Below are 21,472 nucleotides of genomic sequence, written 5' to 3'. Positions count from 1 at the left end.
AAACGGACACTGAAATGAATTAAAATGGAGCTGTATTCTGGCTGCCCTGACAGAAATTTAATTTGAATTCAATTTGTGATTTGCTGGCTTGTTTCACTTTTTCATTCTTCGCTCTGCTTCTGCTCATTATTTTATTCTACACTTTGGAAACTGTAAGTAGCCTCTTTTTAAACAGTAATTTTTGCAGAATTTGTTTTTTTTTTTGGCTTAAATGATTTGCAATCTAGACCATTTTTATTCAAGTATTCGTTTTTGTAGCTTCGTCGTTTCTTTTTCTTCAAAGAGATGTTTAATCTATTGAAAACATACCTGTAAAACTGTCAAAAAGGTTTTGAGCATTGTTTTTTGAATTTGAAAAAAATGTTTATTTTTCGCTATTTTTTGTCAGCTTTATTTGGGTTTTTCATTTTTATACAGTGCTGATTTAAAATAACCGGACAAATTGAGCAAAATTGGAAAATTTAAACGCGTCTCCTCAAATTGGGTTGACTTCAGAGAAAAAGTAGTCAGAAAAAAATCGGCGTAGGTTTTTAACAGAATTAATATGGTGCAATTTTTTTCGGACCCAAAAACCTGCCCTATACGAGAGTCTTTTTTGCTTATTTTTTTTAAATATTAAAAAGTTACGCCGAAACTGCTGGAGCAACTGATGAGTATCTAATTGGAAAGAGAACCTCTTATGTAGCCCAGTAAGTTGGTTTTAATCTCTCACGTTTTGTTTAAATGAATTTTTGTTTGATAAATTTTGAACATGTCGTTAATTGATTGTCAAAAAATGTTATTTATAATACATAGAAAGCCAAATTTTTCCCAACAGTTTGCACTAATTTTTTTAAAGGTTTAATCAGCTTAATTTTTGTTGGTCTACATAAGAGGTTCTCTTTGATATAAATTGCTCATCTGCTGCTCCAGCAGTTTCGGCGTAGTTTTCGATTGAATTAAAGAAGCCAACAATGACCCTTCTTTAGGGCAAATTTTTGAGTCAGAATTTTGCAAACTAACCCAATTAAAGAAAAACGCGCGTGAAGTTAAAAATACTGTTTGTTTTGTCTGGTTAATTTAAATCGAACAATAAATTTATTCAAAAGGCTTTGAATTTAGAGAAGCACCCTGCAATCGAAATTGATTCGTTCGCTGTCTTCTTTGAGTTGCTATAAAAGTATTCATGATTGCTTTTTTCAATGGTGTTTAATTTCAGCGGACTGTTTACTGTCCTGGCCGACCACGCATCGGAAAGGAAATAAGTATTCGGGAGTTCTTTTTTCACAAAAAAGTGAGGCACCGCAAAGAACGTTGTCCGAACTCGTGCAGAATTTTAACGTGGTTTTTTCCGAACTCATCTTCTGAACTGTTCACACTAGCGAGCATTAGTGTATTAGTACGAACTTTTGTTTTTCTAACCGAACTCGCAAATAAAAGTGTTCATTGAAAGTGCTCACTTATATGGAAATTTCTCTGTAGCATTGGCAATTGCATAGCATCTGTTCTCTGCTTTATTTGTGACTGGTGTTTTTGATTGATTAAGCGTCCGTGGCTGAATTGTTAGTGCGTGAGACGCATAATCTCTAGGTTGTACGTTCGAATCGGAGACTTAGCCGAATTTTTACTAATTCGAGGCTTATTTCTACTTTTTCTTTTTGCACTTTATAGAGCTGCTTTTTGTGTGTTCTCGCTAGTGTTCTTGACTCTGTGTCAAAATTGATCATGCAACTATTGATTAGATCTCGCTCCAGTGCGCTTGAAACGCTGCAGTAGTATCTTGATGAAAAATGCACAACCGAATATATATCCTTTTAATGAAAGTGCATTTCGTGCTGCTTTTTAAGAGTAATGAACGTTTAAAGCGTAAAAGGGGCGAAGTGACTTTAACTTATATCGGCCGTGATGATATTTGTGAGGAAAATCCTAAAATATATTTACGCTCAAATTTGATTTTTCTTGATTTTTTCTTCGAAAAATGAAAATTGTTGAAAACGTTTTCAATTATTTTTTCTTCGGTTTCCTTGTTCTTTTTACTTTTTAGTAACTGCTTGTTGGCTATGTTTTTGTTGTAAAAGCATATGTGCTTAGCCGGACAATTTTGCGAATTGGTTAAGAAACGATACTCCAAATTAGTTGTGTCAGTAAGTGAATTTGACTTTCTTAGTTCGGGCGATTGTTTTTTTCTAGAAACTGATTTAGTTACTTTATCCGTTTTTGACCTCTCTGTTCAGTACGTTATCCATGTGACTTATGCTATTCATGTTCCTTTTTTCCGATTGACTTTTTAAAATTTTATTAACATTTTCCAACAGTTCGTTAGCCAGGGGATTGAAAAAATTAGTGGCCATGCATTATCTGGTGAAAATCTATTGTTCCATTAGTGGTAAATAGAAAAATCAATTATCAGAGAAATTCCAAGGGCCAGATAATTCAGTTAGTGTCGTTTGTGTCTGATTCGAATTTTTTTCCGATTGTTCGTTTGTCCTCTTTAGTTTATCTTGTTGGAGCGGTTTCTTTTCCATTAAAGCTGGTGACGTATTTTCCTGGTGGTCGTTGTAACTAAGCGTAACTTGGTTAACTGAAAAGTATTTAGCTCTGTCGAAACAAAAAGAAAGCAAACAAACCAGCGTGTTGTTGAAGTGTGCATCAAAGAAAGCAAGCTTTCTTGAGCTCACTGCTTCTTTTTTGACACGCGAACAAGTAATTTTGAAGTCTTGTTTTCTATGTTACATATGTTTTTCTTTCGAGGCTTATTTTCGTGTTTTCTTGCGGTTTAGAATTCCTTTTTTGTCGCTTGTTTCGCATTAGAATGCAAAATGAAGCTTCGATGTGCGCAGACAATATTAAATATGTGAGCTTAACTGATTGAATTTGGAATATGAAAAAGAAGGTGAAACGAAACGGATTCTTCTGTTTTGACTACTATATCTATCAAATCGGTTCCTTGCAAGCGGCGTAATACAAGCGGAGATTGAAATTTGTTTCCTAAAGTGAGAAGTGCTTAAAATGTATTTACTTTTCAAAGAAACAGTGCAATCTAAATGTTTTAAGTCCGTTTTAATTGAAAAAAGTTTGTTTGAAAAAAAAGTAAAGGAAGTTGTAATTGAAGCAAAAGAGTTTTTCTAGTCTGACTGTGAGAATTTCAATTTTGATGAAAATTTCAACCAGCTTATTCGAACAACTTTAAAATTTATTTTTATACAGAGCCTCAATTCAATTTGGAACGATTTTGTTGTGCGGGTGTAGTTTGATTAAAAATTGTACAAATAACATAACCTAATTGATCATTTTATCCAAAACCGAGAAAAGATTTATAAGCATCTTTCACGGATACTTCCGGGTGTTTATTTTAACTAAGCGTTGAGAAATTTTTATTTTAGCCGCATTTTTACCTAAAAACATTTTTTCAAATCACTGAATTCTAATGGTAACTAATGACAAAGTAGCGAAATTGACTTGAATATTCCTAAATAAACTTTGACTACAAATTTAATATCGGACATTAATTCTGAAGAAAATAAATATTTGATACTATTCAAGTTTTTTTTCATATCAACCATATTTATTTAAACCTTATTCAAGTGTTTTTTTTTTCATATCAGCCATATTTGGAAGTCGACAGATTAGGAAGTTTTGCGCTGAATTGAACTTATTTTTATGTCAATCAAAAAATTTTAAAATATACAATGCAGACGTTTCATGTGAGTGACAAGACTTTTTGTCTCAAAAATGCTATATTCATGCATGATTTGGCTCATTTACAATTTACTTGGTTGTCTGATGAAAAAAATTGTATGTTCGTTTCGTCAACTGAAAATAAAAACATATATCTATCTATATGTCTTTCTATATATCTATCTATTTATCTGTTATCTATCGGTCGATGTCTCTATCTATCTATCTATCTATCTATCTATCTATCTATCTATCTATCTATCTATCTATCTATCTATCTGTATATCTCTGTGTCTAATCATCTATCTATTTGTACATTTTTCAACTAAGGGTCCTAGTGAAACATGTTTAAGAAGTACCTCTTTTGACCTTGCCAATAAATTGCAGCGTTTAAAATTGTTACTGAAGTCAAAGTTTTGAAATACTCTATACGAATGTTGAATTGGGTCTTTTTTTATCCAGAAGAGCATTTGAATGCATGGTAATTCATGATTTTCACCATACATTTGATGAAGCACGAACGCTTTAAGTCTACATATTTTTTGTTTTTAGCTTAGTGTTTTTTATTTTTGAGTTAATTTAGTTGATTATTTTTTTTTTATTTTTTGAGTTGAAATTTGTGACGCCATATGAGGGGCTACCATAATTCCCCCAAGTGTTGCAAATCTGGCCATGAAATGTGACTGCTCAAATACTTAAGCTGTACGAGATATGACTATTTTTGTGATTTTTTCAATACTTTTTCTATAGCTTAGATTTTAAAAAGCTTCTTCAAATTTAAAATTCTTACGACTATGGTAATGTGCTCTCAGGATATTCCCATTCTCAGGGATTGCAAATTTTGCCTCCAAATATGGCTGCTCAAATCCTTTTAGTTTTAAAAAAAACTTACATTTAAAAAAACTCGACCCTGTTTCTAGTTTGGACTGATGTCAGGTTACTTTCAAGGTTTTGCAGATGTGACTCCCAAACATAACTGCTCAAATGTTTTTATTTTTCGTGTTATCGAAATTTTTTAAAAAGTTATTCAATTTTATCAAGAAAACGTCGTGTTCATGTTCATTAAATAATCACGCTGTTTTAACTATTGATGACAGTAGATGATATAACTACGGGCGGCTAATGAAATTGAATTACTAAGTTAAACAATAAACTGTTCAAAGAAGTTAATGATTTTACAAAAAATATTCATTTTAGAACTTTTTATTCATATATGAAAAATGCATTTGTAAGTTGTCGGCTTTTTTATGGTCTTACTCCTGAGTGAAAAATGCGAAGATCCGAAAAACAGTAGGTTTTGTGGCATGACTATGTAAGTAAAAGAGAACCTAAAACTTAATTTGTTTTAACATTTTTCAATTTATGAAATAGAAATTGCTGTCAGATGCGCTGTCTATTCTTAGTTGCATTAGCTTTCTGTTGTTTTAATTTATACATTTTAAGAAGCTATTCTCACGGTTAAGAATTGCTTTTACGCACTGAAGTTGCGAATCACGCGCTAGTTTGTTCCCAAATTTCAATCAGCGAAGTAATGACACTTATTTTAGGTCGCGTTGTTTCAAGAGGTTATCTATCATTTTTTGAAAATAGAGATCCAAAAAATGAGCCTTAAAGCTGTGTGTAGCCTTTTTCGAAAATAGAATTTCGAAAATAGCGCCTAAAATATATCTCATCTAATCTAAGCTTTTTGAAGCTAAAGAGTAACTTAAATTGAATGTGTTGACGTCATTTTTGGCTTCTGAAGTTAGTCTTCTTAGGAGGAATTAGTTCTTATGAAATAGTTCTCTGATGAATGAACTCTTCTCTGTTTTAAGTCTTATTTAAAGGTGATACATCTTTATTACTTGTTCTGGATTAATAAGTGCCGAAGTTCTTTTGTAGCCAGGGTCAAATGTCTAAGAAAACCATTTCATGAAACTCGTTGCCCATTGAAGCCATCAATAAATATCGGTCGACTTTTATATTGATGTTTTTTACTGCTGTAGGTATCAAAGACAAGTCTTTTTATTTTAACGGAAATTGAAACTATGTGCTTGCTCTTTTTTATTTTTTTTCTGTTGTTTGATTTGTATTTTATTTTTAAAACTCGCTTTTTAAATTCATTATCGAAACGGATCTCAACTTTGGCAGGCCTTGTACTGTCAAAATTTGATATCTTTTATAAAAGACACATATTTTTAAATATATAGAATTTTCAAAACTCCTCGGGTAGAGTTGCTTTCAAAGCAACTAATTAGTTTAAAAAGGTGCTTGAGCTACCATTAATAATTCATCAGCCAAATCCTGAACATCAGCCTCACAAACAACAAAAATGTGTACTTGGAAGGGCAATTTTTATTGCACACCAACTGGTTATTCTCTTGTTAAGAATAGTGGGATAAGTAACTTCGGCGTAGTGTTTTTAGGGCTTTCATCCTGGTATCTCTAAAAGCTATCTGGGGTCTCAAATTTAGTATCATGTGAGAACCCTCTTAGTTCTAATTCGGTTTCCAAAAACTTGTCGCACTGCCGAGAAAACATCTGAGTTAAATGAATCTCAAGATTTTTTTTATTACCTATTTCACATTTTTACATATTACTACGTATTTGTTTTTTTTTCTAACCTAACTCGCAAATAAAAGTGTTCACTTATTGGTTTGCTCTTTTGCTATAATCATGATCTAGCATTGGAAGTTTCATAGCATCTGTTCTGGCTTTATTTGTGGCTAGTGTTTGACATATATTAAGCTTGCGTGGCTTAGTGGTTAGTGCGTTAGTTTCATAATCTCCAGATCGCAGTAGCTTGCAAGATCGAATCCGAGGCCTAGCCGAATGTTAACTAATTCGAGGCTTATTCTTAATGCACCTTATAGAGCTGCCTTTTGTCGTGTTCTCGCAAGTGTTTGCGAAATGAAGCTTCGCCTCTTGTGTTTTGACCCATTCCAAATTCCTCTTAAAAACCACTAAAAATTTAAATTAAAAAAAAAACGTTTTTTTTTCGCTCGCTTTGCTTATTCTCGAACTTCTAAACTTTCTGCAACGATTTGTGTGATGTAATCAAACTCCGTTAGTGCACAGTAATGGTTAACTCAGTTGTAAAGCTTAAATTTCGTTTCATTGTCGCGTCACTTTGATTGGTAGAAATAGTATGTATTCTCAAGTAGCAAAATGAATAATCAGTTCTCTTGTAGCAAAAAAAGTCAGTCCAGTTAGTACCAAAATTATTCAATTTTTCATAAAAAGTTAAATTGTTTACCTCGGCTTAAGGTCCTCGGTGGGCGCACTTTGTGGCACCACGGCGATAACCGGCGCTAAATTTTCCTATGTAGTCTTACCCTCTGTTGGCAAACTCGCAACATGATGCGACTGCGGCGATCACTATTTTGCTTAGGCTCGTTGGTTTTATAATGATTGAACAATAGTGAATCAGTTGAACTAATCACTGGCTCAAAAATTGACAAATCGGAGTTCGAGTTGATTAAGTTAGGTAAAAATGCGACCGATTTCTCAATTTGGTACAAGTGAGTGTTGGTACAAACGGGGTTTCATAAGTAAAAATCAGTTGCAACAGGTCAAAACGGTGCTGCGTATCTTGGCCGGTGAAGTTCCATTTGTAACCAATGTTCACTTGTACCAAAAAAAAAAAAAATTGGTAGCATCTAACAAGATAATCCATCTAGAACTCTGATGGGTCAATATTTGAGCTAATGATTAGGTTATCCTATTAACTTTTAGAGCCGGTTATTTTTCGTAAGAGCCTCTACCGGCGACCTTGAACGAAGGTAGTCAGTTTATATTATTTGAACAATTGAACAGCTTTGCTTCTGAAGTGACTGATTTTTTCCTTTGACATTTTTACTGGATGCGCAAGGTTTTATGCTTTAAAGCTCAGAAACTATTAAATATAGAGGATTTTGCTTTCAACAATTTGGACTCAGCTACCTTCGAGTTCCATTTTGAACTCAAATGACTTAATTTAAAGTGACATGATCCCGCTCGGTCGATACTTGAAAGGAAAACTAACAGTGGCTAATTATCGGAGGGAAATTGGTTTTTAAAAAACGCGCGAGCGGTTAATTTTTTAAATTTACAACCTTTCATCGGTTTCTGTTTTATTTCTTCGAATAGGTATTTTGTAGTCCCAACTCATTTTTTTCTAATTAATTGGTTAAAAAACACTTAAGTGTAGACATACAACCCTTTTTTTTACCTTGTAGAAAAGATATGCTCTCGCATCTCAAATTTGCTTGCTGAGTTTCAGGCTGAAAGCTGATTGTTTTTAAAACCCCTTTAGACAAACTTGTAAATTGACAAGATTAACACTAATGGTGTAATCTTCTTCGAGAAAAGAGTTGACAAAATGGCGCGATATTGTATTATAGAAATTGAACCAATATAAGAGAAAAGTGTAAAAAAGCAGCATCTTTTAAGCGTGTGTAGTATGAGTCTATTTGCACTTCTGTTGCTATAATTCAGAAGTGGAAGACGAGATTTCCCTCCTTTTCAAATCAGTCCTTGTTTTGTATTACCACCTTGTGAGGGATTAAAATTGGGGGGAAAAGAACATCAAAAGACCGCGAGAATAAAATATATACCATTCCTCCCTTTTGGAAATTCAGAAAAATCTGCGCTACATTTTTAGAATGCTTACCGTCTTCTCCAAGCAACGGGTAAGCGTGTCATCTTCCCTTGCTAGCTAATGGCTGATTTTTTTTAGTTTTTCATTTTTTCTTAGCGCGTTTTCTAATTGGAAAATTTGAGCTTTTAGAAAGGAAAAGAAGAAATTCTCATATCCTGTGTGCCGTCATTTTTTGTTCGGGTAATTAACAAAACGGTAAGAAATGAAATCAAATATTTCCAATTTTTAGTAAAAGGCGGGAAGCAATCGATTTTCACCGTTGACTGTTTTCTATTTTAAAATTGTAAATCAGCTCAAAATTATATTGTTTAAGGCTTCAAATGATATTGACAGAATTCGTTTCTAATCCCGTAGGTTGCGCATGAACTAATTATTATTTTTTATCGCCAGAAAAGGAGCAAATCAGTTTTGGTGATTCACTCAATTAGATTCCGAAATCTAGAGCAACTCGATTTGTATCGCGAGCTGTTCTATGTTTAGATTATTTGTTTTTTTAATCAATAATTGAACGTTTTCTGTGCATCATCAGTAGATTCATTTGTCTTATTTATTTTCAGTTACAATATGGCGACTTACTTTAACAGTGCAATATATTCCTCAATTTTTTTCGCCATCTGTATCTTCTTACCGATCAGAGCATTGGATGCTTTCGACATAGAGCTGAACCATTTCAACTTAGTTGACTTCAATTTGACCCTGGACGTTGACTCCAGATTTGACGTGAACATTTCAGTAGTTAGACTCGAGGCAGTCGGAAAGTTCGGACAAGATAGCTCTGTTAAATCTGCCAGTGGCGAACTGTGTATTCCGAAAAAGTATAAAGCGAGTTTCACAACTGGGTGTAAATCCACAGAATATGAAGGGTGTATTAATGAGTTCGGCAAAGGAAAATTCGTTGCGATTGTGGACCGCGGAGGCTGTGATATGTTTGACAAGGCAAAAGTTGCGCACAAGGCGACTGCTAGGGGCTTGATTGTTGTAGAAACTGCTTCAACTACGGACCCGCTGGACCTCAAAGGTAAATAATTTGTGATCGAAATAATTGTGTGAGTGGTGATTTGGTGATGCATTGGAGTGAGTGGCAATGCTCACGAGGGGATTTCTCGGGGTTCGGTCCTCGTTCCCTTCCCCTGTCAAGAGTCCCCCGGTGGTACAATTTGACGGAGTCTCCTTAAAAACCTCCCTGCCCTGATAGTTTTACTGAATCATATTTTAAGGCTTTGTTTCTGAAAGATGGCATTGTTTATTTGATACTTCAAAAAATAGTTCGTTTTTTTAAAAAAACTACGTATGTATATATTTTTCAAGCTAATCTGTTTTTTTTCAAGCTCAGCAGGATAATGAGCACTATTTGTTAAGTTGCCGAGCCTGTTTAAAGTTGTTATCGGCAAACTAGCTGATTTTTTGATAATTTTTTATGAAGATCTACTAGAACAGCTGATTACTTAGCGGAAAAGTTTCGTATCATAATCGTTGCTATTTTTTTCATTCTGCAATTTCAAGTTTGTCATTGAACTCTAAATAAATACTAATTGGGTCGTGTTCTTTTTGGTCGGGAATGTCAAAAAAGTGTCTTGTACTTCAAAAATTGAGGTGTTGGATTTTTTTAATTGAAACTGGATAATGGAAAAATTGGGCTCATTAATTAATGAAATATTTTTGGATGAAAATCATATTTAATGCATGAATAGAAACGGGACAAGAGGCAAAAATGGACGATAAATTCACCTTCGAATACCATAAGATGGTATAAAACTCAACGATGATGAGGAAGATGATGTTACTACCACCAGAGTTGGAACCGGGCCCGGGTTTGAAATTTTTGTTTTGCAACCGGGCCTGAAGCAACCGGAACTGGCCGGGCCCGGCCTTAAATTCAGGCCCGGCTCCAACTCTGAATGTCAGTTTTCCATGTTTTTCCAAGTAGTAGATTTGAAGTGTGTTTTAGAGTATGACCACCCACCGCACAGTGGTAAGTTCCAGACATACAAGACGACTTCTCTGGACCACTCCTTCATCAGAGAGGCTTCCACCAGACCCAAATGTGAGTAATCGAACTCCAAATGAGAACCATTGAAAAAATATCACCATGCTTTTTAATTATATTGAGTCTTTTTTTGTTTTAAACTGGTCTGCAGAAGTGGATGTCTTAAAATGATTTGCTTAAGAAATGGGGACGTTTTTGGTGGTCAGGGGGTCAAAACCCGAAAAAAATCCTCGGCCCCAAACCCTCCCCTCCCCTCCGTCCCTCCCACCCTAAGTTCGTTACTGCGCTTTGAAGATGAGTTGGATTTTCTTTGCGCTATAGAGATGTTTGTATTACAATAGGTTTTTAAAGTACAAATCAACAAAACTGAATTTATAATATATTGGGTCTGAATTTCGCGTTTGCTATTAATTAGTAGGACAAAAATCAGATTTATATCTCTGAGTTTTTGAGGGAGGTGGTATTGAGTGCCAGAGTATCAAAAAATATGTGCCTATTCATCTATCAACCTGTAACCAATTAGATAACTCTTTCAACTGTTTTAGCGGACATTCCGTTCGTGATTTGCACGAAAGCGATTGGCCGAGAGCTGCGCGCCTTCGTCTATAATAAGTCCGATTTCCATTTGGAGATGTTCGACGGGGGCATGCACGGGACAGAGTTAAGAGTGCCCTCCTCCAGCCTGCTGCTGGTGTTTGTCGCATTCATAGTGCTCACTATTATTTCCATGATATGGCTCATTTTCTACTATGTGCAGCGGTTCAGATATCATCACCATCAAGACAGAGTCATTGTGAGTATATCATTTAACAGTTCAAGTTTCATAAGTGGGTTCCTAATAGGTCGATGGGTCCCTGGGGAAACAATGAGCGGCTTAAAATCTTCCAAAATACGATTTCCGTTTGTTGTCTTGCGTTTTTGATTTTTTCTTTTAAACCGCCATCTTTCATTCATGATTTTTCTAGGAGCCTAGCTATTATATATATTTGTACACATTTCGCTCTTTTGCCTTTTGATATCTCCCCTGTGAATGGTAAATTGGGGCTTAATTATACATAAATTGGACGATGTGATCTGATTTATTCGTTAAATTGTAACAGAGCTGCAAACAAAGTAGTTTTTTACAAAGATATTGTTCCGACTTTTGTAACGATAGTAACGGAATATTTGTGCTCGGGGTGGATTTTTTTTTCTTCAGACAAATTTCGACTTTTTAACTAGCCATTTTTACAGATTTTTTTTTATCAGTCAAAAGATATTGTTGTCCTGAGCTTAAATTTGAAAAGATATTTCCCCTGTGATTGTTTTTCTTAAAGTTATAGGGGTTTAAAGATTGCCATTTTGGCCAATTGGAAACAATTAACGCGCGATTTACTTCGCGCTATTAACGCGTCAGCAGAGATTTAATCCGTCTTAGAAAGCGTTCCAAATTGGTTGAAGGAAGCTTATTTGCCATAATTGATTTGTTTCTAGGAGCGAAAACTATCACTTTGTACTTTATATGGCGTGTGGGGGGATCATTTTCAAAAAATATTTCAATTTTTAAATAAAGTGTTTTCATTTTTTTTTAATTATATTTTATGTTTTCATGTTATTACTGCTCCATAGACCATAACAGGTAGCCGGAACGTTTAGGGCTTCGTTTTGATACGAGCAGTCTTGTTATTTAGGTTGCAGTCACATGCTTTTGATTGTAGACTGGTATATAAAGTATTGCAGAAAATTTTTGAATAGGTAATGTAGGTAACAAGACTGCACTGCAAAGCACTGAATATTCCGACTGCACCGAGGGCCAGTTGGAAAGTTTTTGGTTGAATAATTGAGAAAAAAAAATTCCTTCCATTGTTTCTTCACTTTATCCCCCGACACGCTATGTGAAATACTAAGGGTGTATTTAGCGTCTCGTAGTGTGATAATAGGATTACATTGCTAGCCTCAATTCAATTTGGAACGCATAAACGTGTTATAAGTAGGCAATATACCGCACTTAAATCATCCCAAATTGGCCAAATTAGCAACTTTAAAACGCCTGTAACTTGACGAAAAATCACAGTTGAAATATCGTTTTATATTTGAGCTTAGGGTAACAATATCTCTCAGATGGTATAAAAAAATTCCGTCAAAAACGCTTAGTCAACAAGTGGAAAATTGACTGAATAAAAAACCACACCATGCATAAATATTCTTCACTTTCTTCGATAGTCGGAACAATAATTCATTTGAGCGCAGATAATTATTTTGGTAAATTTGGACTACTTTTCTTACTATCTTATGACAAGAATTTGCAACCATCGAAGTTTTAGCGGTAATAACAGAAAATATTAGATTCAGTAAGAACAAAGTCATTCGATGCGTTTTTTTATAGATTGAAGCAAGCATTCGATAAAAACTGATTGTGCACTTCCCGATACACTTTTCGTTTTATGGGTGTTGTCAATAATTCGTCTTCCAGCAATAATTGGTCTTCCTGATAGTAATTAATGTGTTATGGCTAGCAATATAAAATCTAATTGGGAAATGGTCTCATGGATTTCCCCAAGGATCTGTTCTGAGTTCTTTTCCGTTTTGCATTTATATACAAGATATGCCTATTTTATCAAGCGTCTCTGAATTTTTTCGACTGAAGATAAACTTGTATTATTAAATGATGTCTGTGTTACTCATTTTCAGCAAAATCTACGGAATTTGAGCATTTATTTACAGCATAACAAATTTACCTTTGTTGTATCATAAATAGAGCAACTTCAATTTTAGTGTATATATGAGAGATCCGTTTTGACCCAAAAAACGTATGCAACTTGCTTACAAGCAAAAAATTGCTGATAATAATCTTTGATATTAGGATCAGGCTCAAACTGGGATCAAAGTTATGAAATTACTGCGGCGTTTTCTCAAAAATGCGTCAGTTATGGGGCCTAGGAAATTAGACGATAAGCAAATTAGACGGATGCTTCAAAAACCAAATTAGACTGCTATGAAACGGAAAGGGTCAACAAAATTTTTTCTATAGAGCCAAGTTTCACAAATACAAAAAGAACATAAATGACAATACCTATCAAAACAATTAATATAAATGAACATAAAATGTCAAATCCGAATATTAGAGGAGTTTTGAATTGAATAAATTATGCATAATTGACATGTAAAATTTTTGGCCACCGAAATTTAATTCTTGCTCGCAAATAATTTTATTTTTCTCACGCAAATTGTCTGCAAACAAATTTAATTTCTCTCACTTTCGTCTATTTTCTCACAATTTCAGTTTTGCGAAAACGTCTAATTTCCTTTTAAGTGACTCCGTCTAATTTGCTTATCGTCTAATTTCCCAACCCCCCGTCAATTATATCTAAAAATAAAAACTATCAATAATTTATATCAAATTAAGGATCTACTTAATGATTGCCTCGCCCACCCCCCCCCCCCCCCCTCATTCAAGAAAGGGGGGAAATTGGTAATTAAATTAAGTTGAGGAATTTTCAGCCATTCAGATTGCAGCAAAACTCGAATTTTAAATACAATGCTATAGTGCTAATTTACTGCAATTATTTAAAGGGGTGACAATTTTTTAGTAGATACCAAAGAAAGGGCGATTGTTAAGTAGATCCCAAACTTAATGCGATTTGGTCTTCTGTTTTGTTAATTTTTCTGGCTTCAATAATCTGTGGCATCAACTTGATGTCAACTGTGACAATGGCAATAAATTCACTGGAAAGGTTTTTTTATTTAAAATATAAACTGGTAGGTAAGCGTAATATATATTTTGATAAACTTACGTTACCTTTTTATTTATTTTAAGTAACTGTCGGGTAGACTCGTTTTAGTCATTTAGTATGCTTTCACTCTATTCTCTTCAATTGTAAATATGTTGATGGAAAAATTTGTTTTCAGTAACTTCCTTAATTTTTGCTTATCGTCTCAAATTGAATTACTTGGAAAATATATCCTTTGTTTTTTCAAGTTGTCCAATTGTTGTAAATTTTGGCTCCAAAAATTTCAAACCCGTTCGATCTTTTTACATAACCAAGTAAAACCACTTATTTAAAAGGCAGTTTTTTTTTTAAATTGTGTTTTGTCTGAAACAAACGAGGAGGAAGCTATCTTTATGCTCACCGATTGTAATTTTTCATCCAATACGTCGCGCAGTTATTTTTAAATTGACTTATCTGTTTTTCTGACAAAAATTTTCAATTATTTGAAAGCATTAGCAAGATTAAGCTGTCAGGATAATTCACAGAACAAACTTTCCTTTATGTATTTCAGAGAAGATAGTTCATTATTTTCTCTGTCTTTTGAAATCATTAGCAAGATTAAACTGTCAGCATAATTTCCAGAAAAAAAATATTTTTATATTTCAGAGAAGATAGCCTTTTATTTTCTCTCTATTTTCTCTGTTATCTTTCTAATATACCTTAAAAGTGCTGATAAGAAGTAAATAAATCCGTTCAGACGTTTTTTTCAAAGAAACGAAAGTAATTATCAGAATAATTCATCTTATAAAATGAAATTTTGTCCGTTGCTCCTCGAGTCTGTCTGTTTGTTTATTTAGATTAAAGCGTCTGTATATCCGTTCCTACATGCTTTTAATCAAAAAAGGGATTTTCAACGATATTTTTAATCAGCGAGAAATGTTATTCATTCTCCAAGTATCATTCTGCCCTCTAAGAGAGCTTTAAATATTCTTATTTGGAGGAAATTCAAACTGCTTGATGTGAACTGTTGAGGCAAATTGCTCATTGGAAAATGAGGCCAGGGGGGGTTGTGGCTTCTCTTAACTGAATCTACTGCTTTGTAGACTTATATGGGATCTTGGACTACTGTAAATTAAAGGCACGGTATGAAAGCAAGTTAAGACTTCGGAAGTATATCTATATTAATATATGCATTGTAACCAGTTTTTCAAACGTAAAAAACTCTGGATTTAAAACCAAGCTTTTGAGGACCATATTTTTACTATCTTTTGAAGTTAAATTTAACATGGAGGTCAAAAGCGCATCTAGTATTTTTTCGATTTTGCAAAAAAACTTTTCGACCTTTTTTTGTAGACTGGCAAAAATGATTTAGCAAAAGAATCTGCGCCTCTGGAAAATATTTGAAAAATAGGCCAAAAGTTGTCCTCTTGAATTTTTATGTTGGGCGCCTTCGAAAAATTTTGGTTCGGTCGGCTGAAAATGGATGTAAAATATTACCAAAGCGGGGACCCTTTGGTTGGTCAGGGGGTAAGAAGTGGAGGTGGGGATTCTTGAGGTTAGAAGTGTCTAACCCAACCCCCAATTCTCTCCCCTAACTCCATATCTGATTTAAAAATCGGTTTAATTGCTGAAAGATAATTTTGTCTTCGAAATTTTCAGTGTTTCCAACATTTGAAACACTGGTTAAGTGCTTCTTTTTCTTTCTAAACTAGCCAGCTTGCGAGCATTAGTTTACTTGTACAAACCTTCTTTTTTCCCCTAGCCTAATTCGCAAATGAAAGCGTTCATTAAAAGTGCTCACTTATTTGGTGGCACTTTTGCTATAATCACGATCTGTAGCATTGGAAATTTCATAGCGTCTGTTCTCTGCTCTATTTGTGGCTTGTGTTTATTACGCGTCTGTGGCTTAGTGCTTTGTTCGAGATACTTTTAATCTCTAGGTCGTAGATCGAATCCCAGACGTAGCCGAAGTTTTACTAATTCGTGGCTTATTTCTACTTTTTCTCACTGTACTTATAGAGTTTCTTTTTGTCGTGTTTTCTCTAGTGTTTGCAAAGCGCAGCTTCGCCTCTGTGTGAAAAATTGTTGTTTTATTCTGATACTTTTTGATATATCAATATAGAAGACAATCTAGGGTGGATAGGGCGGTTTTTCGGAAAAAATTTTGAAATTTCTGTCGACTTTTTTTAGGTCGACCAATTTGATTTTTCGAGCTCTCCGAAAAAACGTTTAGGACCGGTTTATGTGAAAAATTTTTGTACCGCAGGCGAATTTTTAAATGAATAGGTTAAAAATGACGTTTTGGGCACTTTTAAAAAATTGACCAAAAAGTTCCGATTTTTTTTTCAGCGCGCGCTCCTCACTCAAATTTAGTTATATTGGCGCCGAAGGTGACCATGGAAAAATTTTGAGGTTAGCCAGTCTGTACAATTATACCAAAGGGGGAAATTTGGCAACCAGAATTGAGGGGGGGATTGGCGTTTGCCCCCTTCTCGGCACGCTACTGAAGACAATGAATTTGTTCATAGTCTAAAAATGATGCCTCAGCTGGCTTTGATTGTTAATGGTAGAAAATTGAAATATGGTTAAGTTTTTAACAGAATCATTTGAATTTATAATTGGCTGAATTGTTTTGGAACGAATTATCTTCGCGCTCCTAAATGCAGAACCGGTCAAAGTATCCTACTTCGATATGTGCACTGATTTAATGTTCAATTGATCATTTTGTCTTTGTAGGGCCAAGTGAGGAAAGCGACCAAGAAGGCGTTCCGGATGATGCCCACGAGGATTCTTCGCGACGGGGATCCTGTAAGTACTTCAGAAGTAAACTGATTCTGACGCATAAATAACGCAAACAATTCCAATCATTTCGACCTTAAACGGAAAAAACTGTATAAGAATTATGACCAGTAACGCTCTTTATTTTACTTGAATTAGCAAAGGCTGCAATGTATAGAAAATGTATGGTTATGATCGTGTTTTCGAGTTATGGACAAACACTCTCCTCGAAAAAACAGATGTGCTGGTCAGGTGTCTGTCTGATTGTAGTGTTTTGTTTAGGAACTGGACAGTTCATTTGGCAGATGTGCCATCTGTCTTGAGGCTTACAAACTGTGGGACATGGTCAGAGAATTGCCCTGCAGGTGAGAAACACATCACTACTGAAACACACTTCAGTAGTTTGCATACACAGAAAGTTCGCCATAGCCCATAGCATGTAGTTAATTTGAATTAACTTAAATTTACTTATATTGATGTGTAGCTTAAGATCTTTAAGTCTTCGATGTTGACTGAGTGGAATAAGTTTTCGTATTTAAAACAAGGGTGAATCTGGGGTTTTGACGAGTTGAATAAATTTGATTTCAAAAAATAAACTTCTATCTTTGTTAGTCAACCAATTCTTTTTTCGAAGCTCTGTAGAAGCAATAAAAAACCCGAATTTTGAATTAACAAACCTCAAAGTTTGATTGTTTCAATCAGAGACACAAAAGCGGTTCTCTGAACAAAATTGAGCAATTCTTATGTAAGAAAGATCTTTAAGGGTCTTACTATTCGAAAACCAACCACTTCACTTTTTAAACATCTCCAGATGGCCTTTTATTTCCTCAGAAAATTACTTATTGAGTTTTTGAGTCAAATCAAAGAAAAAAATTTTATGCGCAAAATAAAGATTCTGTTATTTGTTTTCAAAAGCACTTATTAGTGTTCTGAAAATTGTCAAGTACGATTTTGGGTTCTTAGTATGGCTTCGATTGTTATTCAGCAAAATGACGAAGTTGTTTTCTAATTTTTTGATGAGTCTTTGGCTCGAAAGGTTTTCAACCAAAATGAGTGATACAGTTGTCCGTTTTGTGTAGTCATATTTACCACAAATCTTGCGTGGATGCCTGGTTGAGCCGGAAGCCAGCTTGTCCCCACTGCAAGTCCAATGTCCTCAAGGCACTGGGCTTCGACGCCGACTACGACTGGACTTGTCTGGACGCGAACAGTGAACCGGACGCCATCAGTCTCCTGGACATTGTTCCCCAAGTGGTCTCGGTCCAGATATTCGCACCCAACACTGCGGCTCCCAGCCGATTCATCACTGGTGAGTCGCCTTGCTCGATGACTAAATGTTTTTATAGTTAAACGCCAAGTTGTTGTTGCCTGTTTCTTCGGTCTACAAATTACAAATTATTTGACCTGTAACCGCTGTGACCATTTTGATGTCATAATGCGAATGTTAATGCATTCATAGAGTTAAAATAGGAGGGCTTTTAAGAATCTGTTTAACCGTATAAACACTTTTGTGGGAGATTAAATTGCTCAACGACGCTGATATTGCCAACAGTATGGCATTAATTATAGATAAGATTGTACCTCAACGGGTTACGCATTTTCTGTGATTCAACTAAGTAATTCAACATTGATCAACGTTGTTTTCTTATATTCTGTGATAAGTTTTTTAAATGTAATCTAAGACTTGAATATTTCCCCATTATTTAGGTCGTGTCGTGTCGAGTCGTGAAGGTAGTGAAGACCTTTATATAGGTCTTGGTGATCTTTTTGTTTTGGAAATGGCGCGAAAAAACTAACGATTTCCAGTATCGAAAGTGGAATTTAATTTTTGCCAATTATAAATTGTTCTAGAATTCGAAGAGCTTAAAGTTCATCCATTTTTTTTGTTTGAAACTCGAAAGTTGAGATTTTTTCAACTAAATTTTTTTTTCTGTTTACTTGCGTTCATTGCTCCTTTCCAACTATCTGTTGGCTATGTTTGTGGATTACTCATATTTGACAGTTATAAAAGCTTCTTGATGTTCAAAGATTTTTAAGCGTTTAAGGTCATATTTTTGAGACAAAAATTTCAAAAAATAATCGTTTTTTTTGTTTACTTGAGCTCAATCACAGTTTTCCAATCGTTTGTTGGCTATATTTTCTAATTAATCAATTTTCTTTTCCACCAATCCATACTAGCTTAAGTTTTCATATGATTTTCTTTTTCTAAAAAAAGTAGAAATTTTGAAGCAATTTAAAATTTGCAAATTTACTCGCAAGAACGCTAAATGTTGTTTGTAAACCCAGTAGCTAAGTGGCATAGAAGCGCTGAATTGAAAATTTTAAAATGGACTAAACGATTGAAGTGTATTTCTATTAGCATTGATTGTCGTTTAGATCTAACTTCTATCCCGCACAATCCTCCCCCTTACAACGACAACAGCCCGACCGCCACCGCATCAGCACCCTCTAGTCCCCTCCACTCGGGGGAGAGAAGAGGAGACGGCGGTGGCAGCAAACACAGGCTGAACAACAACTCACAGCAAGGACCATCAAACACCCCTCGAGGAGGTAAAATATTCACATTTAATTACAAATACTGTCTGTTGCTGCTCAAAAAGCACAATATTCCACCACAATTGTAAAATTAACTTTAAAAGAAAAAATGTTTTATATATTTTTTCAATTTAGGGTCGTTTTTTCTGGAGAGGGGTTGTGGTGGTAAATAAAGAAATACTCGAGATCTTAAGTGCGTTTGGCCTAAGCGACAACATTTGTGTTCGAAAATTGTCCAGTTAATAATTACCTTAAAGAACTAATTCACGCTCACAACACCGAGTAATTCAATTGGTTGATTGAAACAGTTTTGATGAGATTATGACTTAATTTCAGGAATCGGCGGCGATTCGCAGCAGAATAACCAAATGACAACTACAGTTGCAACAGTCGAGATGCCATCTAGTGCACACTCCCCCCTTGGTACCGCCGTCATCCCAAAAGGGGGATCCAAGTCCAGAAAACAGAAATCTGACGCCCAAAATACAGGTTAAATTTTGACCTATTTGCTGGAAATATTTTTTTCACTAGCTTCAAAAAGTTGTTTTCGAGAGTTCATTCAAATTAAGTGCTGAACACTTGTTTGGTTGTTTTTGGTGGTCTAACCAGAGAAATGTGATAGCTGTTATCTCTTTCACCTTGACCATTTAGCCCAAATTCAGCGTGATTAGTGATTAGCGTGAAAAAAAAGTGATTAGGGGGCAATGATCAAGCAGATTTTTAGGTAATATTTTAGGCGCCTTGATTTTTTTTATTTAAAAAAATTAATAATAAATTGGGCGCATTGGTTTTGTTCTTTCGCTGATAAACAAAAATGATAGGCGTTGATAAAAGAAATATTTTAGGTACAGGGTCTGGCGCGGGCGAGCCATCGGTTCCAGTTAATGTTACTTTGGAAGTGGATACCCATAACAACATGGGAAGTACTGGAGGAGCTTCGACATCCCCGGGAGGAGGCGCAAAGGTCGGATCCAGCGGACCTTCATCCAGCACTAGTGCGAATTCAACATCATCGAACTCCTCGACCGGCCGATCGCTCAAATGGCAGATAAAAAAAGGAGTTTTGGCCGCTATCGGAGGAGACTCAAGAGCATAAAACATGGCATTATCGCTACCTTTAACCTGCAAAGAAAGAATAAACGAAACTAGTTGTTGACTATTGCTAACTAAAAGAACATGCATTAAAAAAGTCTTTTGAAGATAGAGTTTTGCTGAAAAGAAGAAACAATTTTCGCCACTATTTATTCATAATTCACGTCGTTTAGTGCAGTTATGAAACATTCGTATTTGTGAAGTTGTACTTCGTTCCGTAGCAGTGAAGTTTGATTCTCGTCGATTTTTAAAAGTAGTTTATTCAGCATATTTATAAATGTGGTAGTTTTGTATGAAATTTAGCACGAACAGCTCAGCATGTCGGATGCTATTTTCTGTCATTAGCGGTATATTTATCTACTTACTTTATCCATTCGTTTCAATAGATTATTTGTCCTTATCTTCTATCTTAATAAACATTATTTAAACAAAAACAAGATGCGACCTTTAACTTTTTTTATCAGGAAGAAAAAGAGCATTCTAAGATGGCATTTAATGACTTTTCAGGCAAATTGGGAAATGTTTTATCATCATTTTATCAAGTATATCTGCTAATGCAATGCAATGTGTAGGATGTAACTGACACATGCATTTGCCCCTACGCATTTTAAGGCATTCAAAAGAAACACCAACACAGACTGGATCGACTATTATATCAGAAAAGAAATGTTGGATCGATAATACGGAATTGCCTCCCCCCCCCCTCACTAAATGACATATCAATTTTCTTTCGCCGTAACCTGATCATGAGCTAAATTAAATTGAAAATTTCGTTTTGCTTAAAAGAGTTATTTCTTAAAAACGAGCACAACATACTCTACTTTCACTCAATGCATAGGTTTTGCAATAAATTTCAACATTCCTGATTGTATTCAAATTAAAAAACTGGTCCCTGTTTGACAATGTATGGGATTTGTTTTCCTTTTAATTCGTTTTCTGAGACGCTTCGAATTTTTTTTTTTCAGTTTTCATGATAAACTTCGTTTTTCTCGAAAAGTATTTGGCCAATTTCCACAAAAAATACCACCGACCAATGATAAGAACGGCTACAATCCTGTGTGCCTGCATATTCCGCTAGTCTTTTTCTACCTTACTCCATGTACTACAGCCATCGAA

General features: G+C 34.9%; 1 protein-coding gene across 1 annotated transcript; it reads left to right on the top strand.

Moving 5' to 3' along the window:
- Positions 1–37: 37 nt before the first annotated feature.
- On the top strand, positions 38–20,772 carry LOC134840707 (E3 ubiquitin-protein ligase RNF149-like). Its single transcript, XM_063856696.1, has 10 exons — positions 38–152; positions 8,833–9,293; positions 10,224–10,319; positions 10,808–11,055; positions 16,688–16,759; positions 17,012–17,094; positions 17,809–18,038; positions 19,106–19,279; positions 19,601–19,753; positions 20,110–20,772. The coding sequence occupies exons 2-10, from the start codon at positions 8,840–8,842 to the stop codon at positions 20,358–20,360; spliced, it is 1,761 nt and encodes a 586-aa protein (XP_063712766.1). The 5' UTR covers positions 38–152; positions 8,833–8,839; the 3' UTR covers positions 20,361–20,772.
- Positions 20,773–21,472: the final 700 nt, after the last annotated feature.

This window comes from Symsagittifera roscoffensis, chromosome 2 (assembly GCF_963678635.1).
Source record: "Symsagittifera roscoffensis chromosome 2, txSymRosc1.1, whole genome shotgun sequence".
NCBI classification, from domain to species: domain Eukaryota; kingdom Metazoa; phylum Xenacoelomorpha; order Acoela; family Convolutidae; genus Symsagittifera; species Symsagittifera roscoffensis.
Note: the sequence above shows the minus strand (reverse complement) of the source record. Positions and strands in the feature narration are given on the sequence as shown.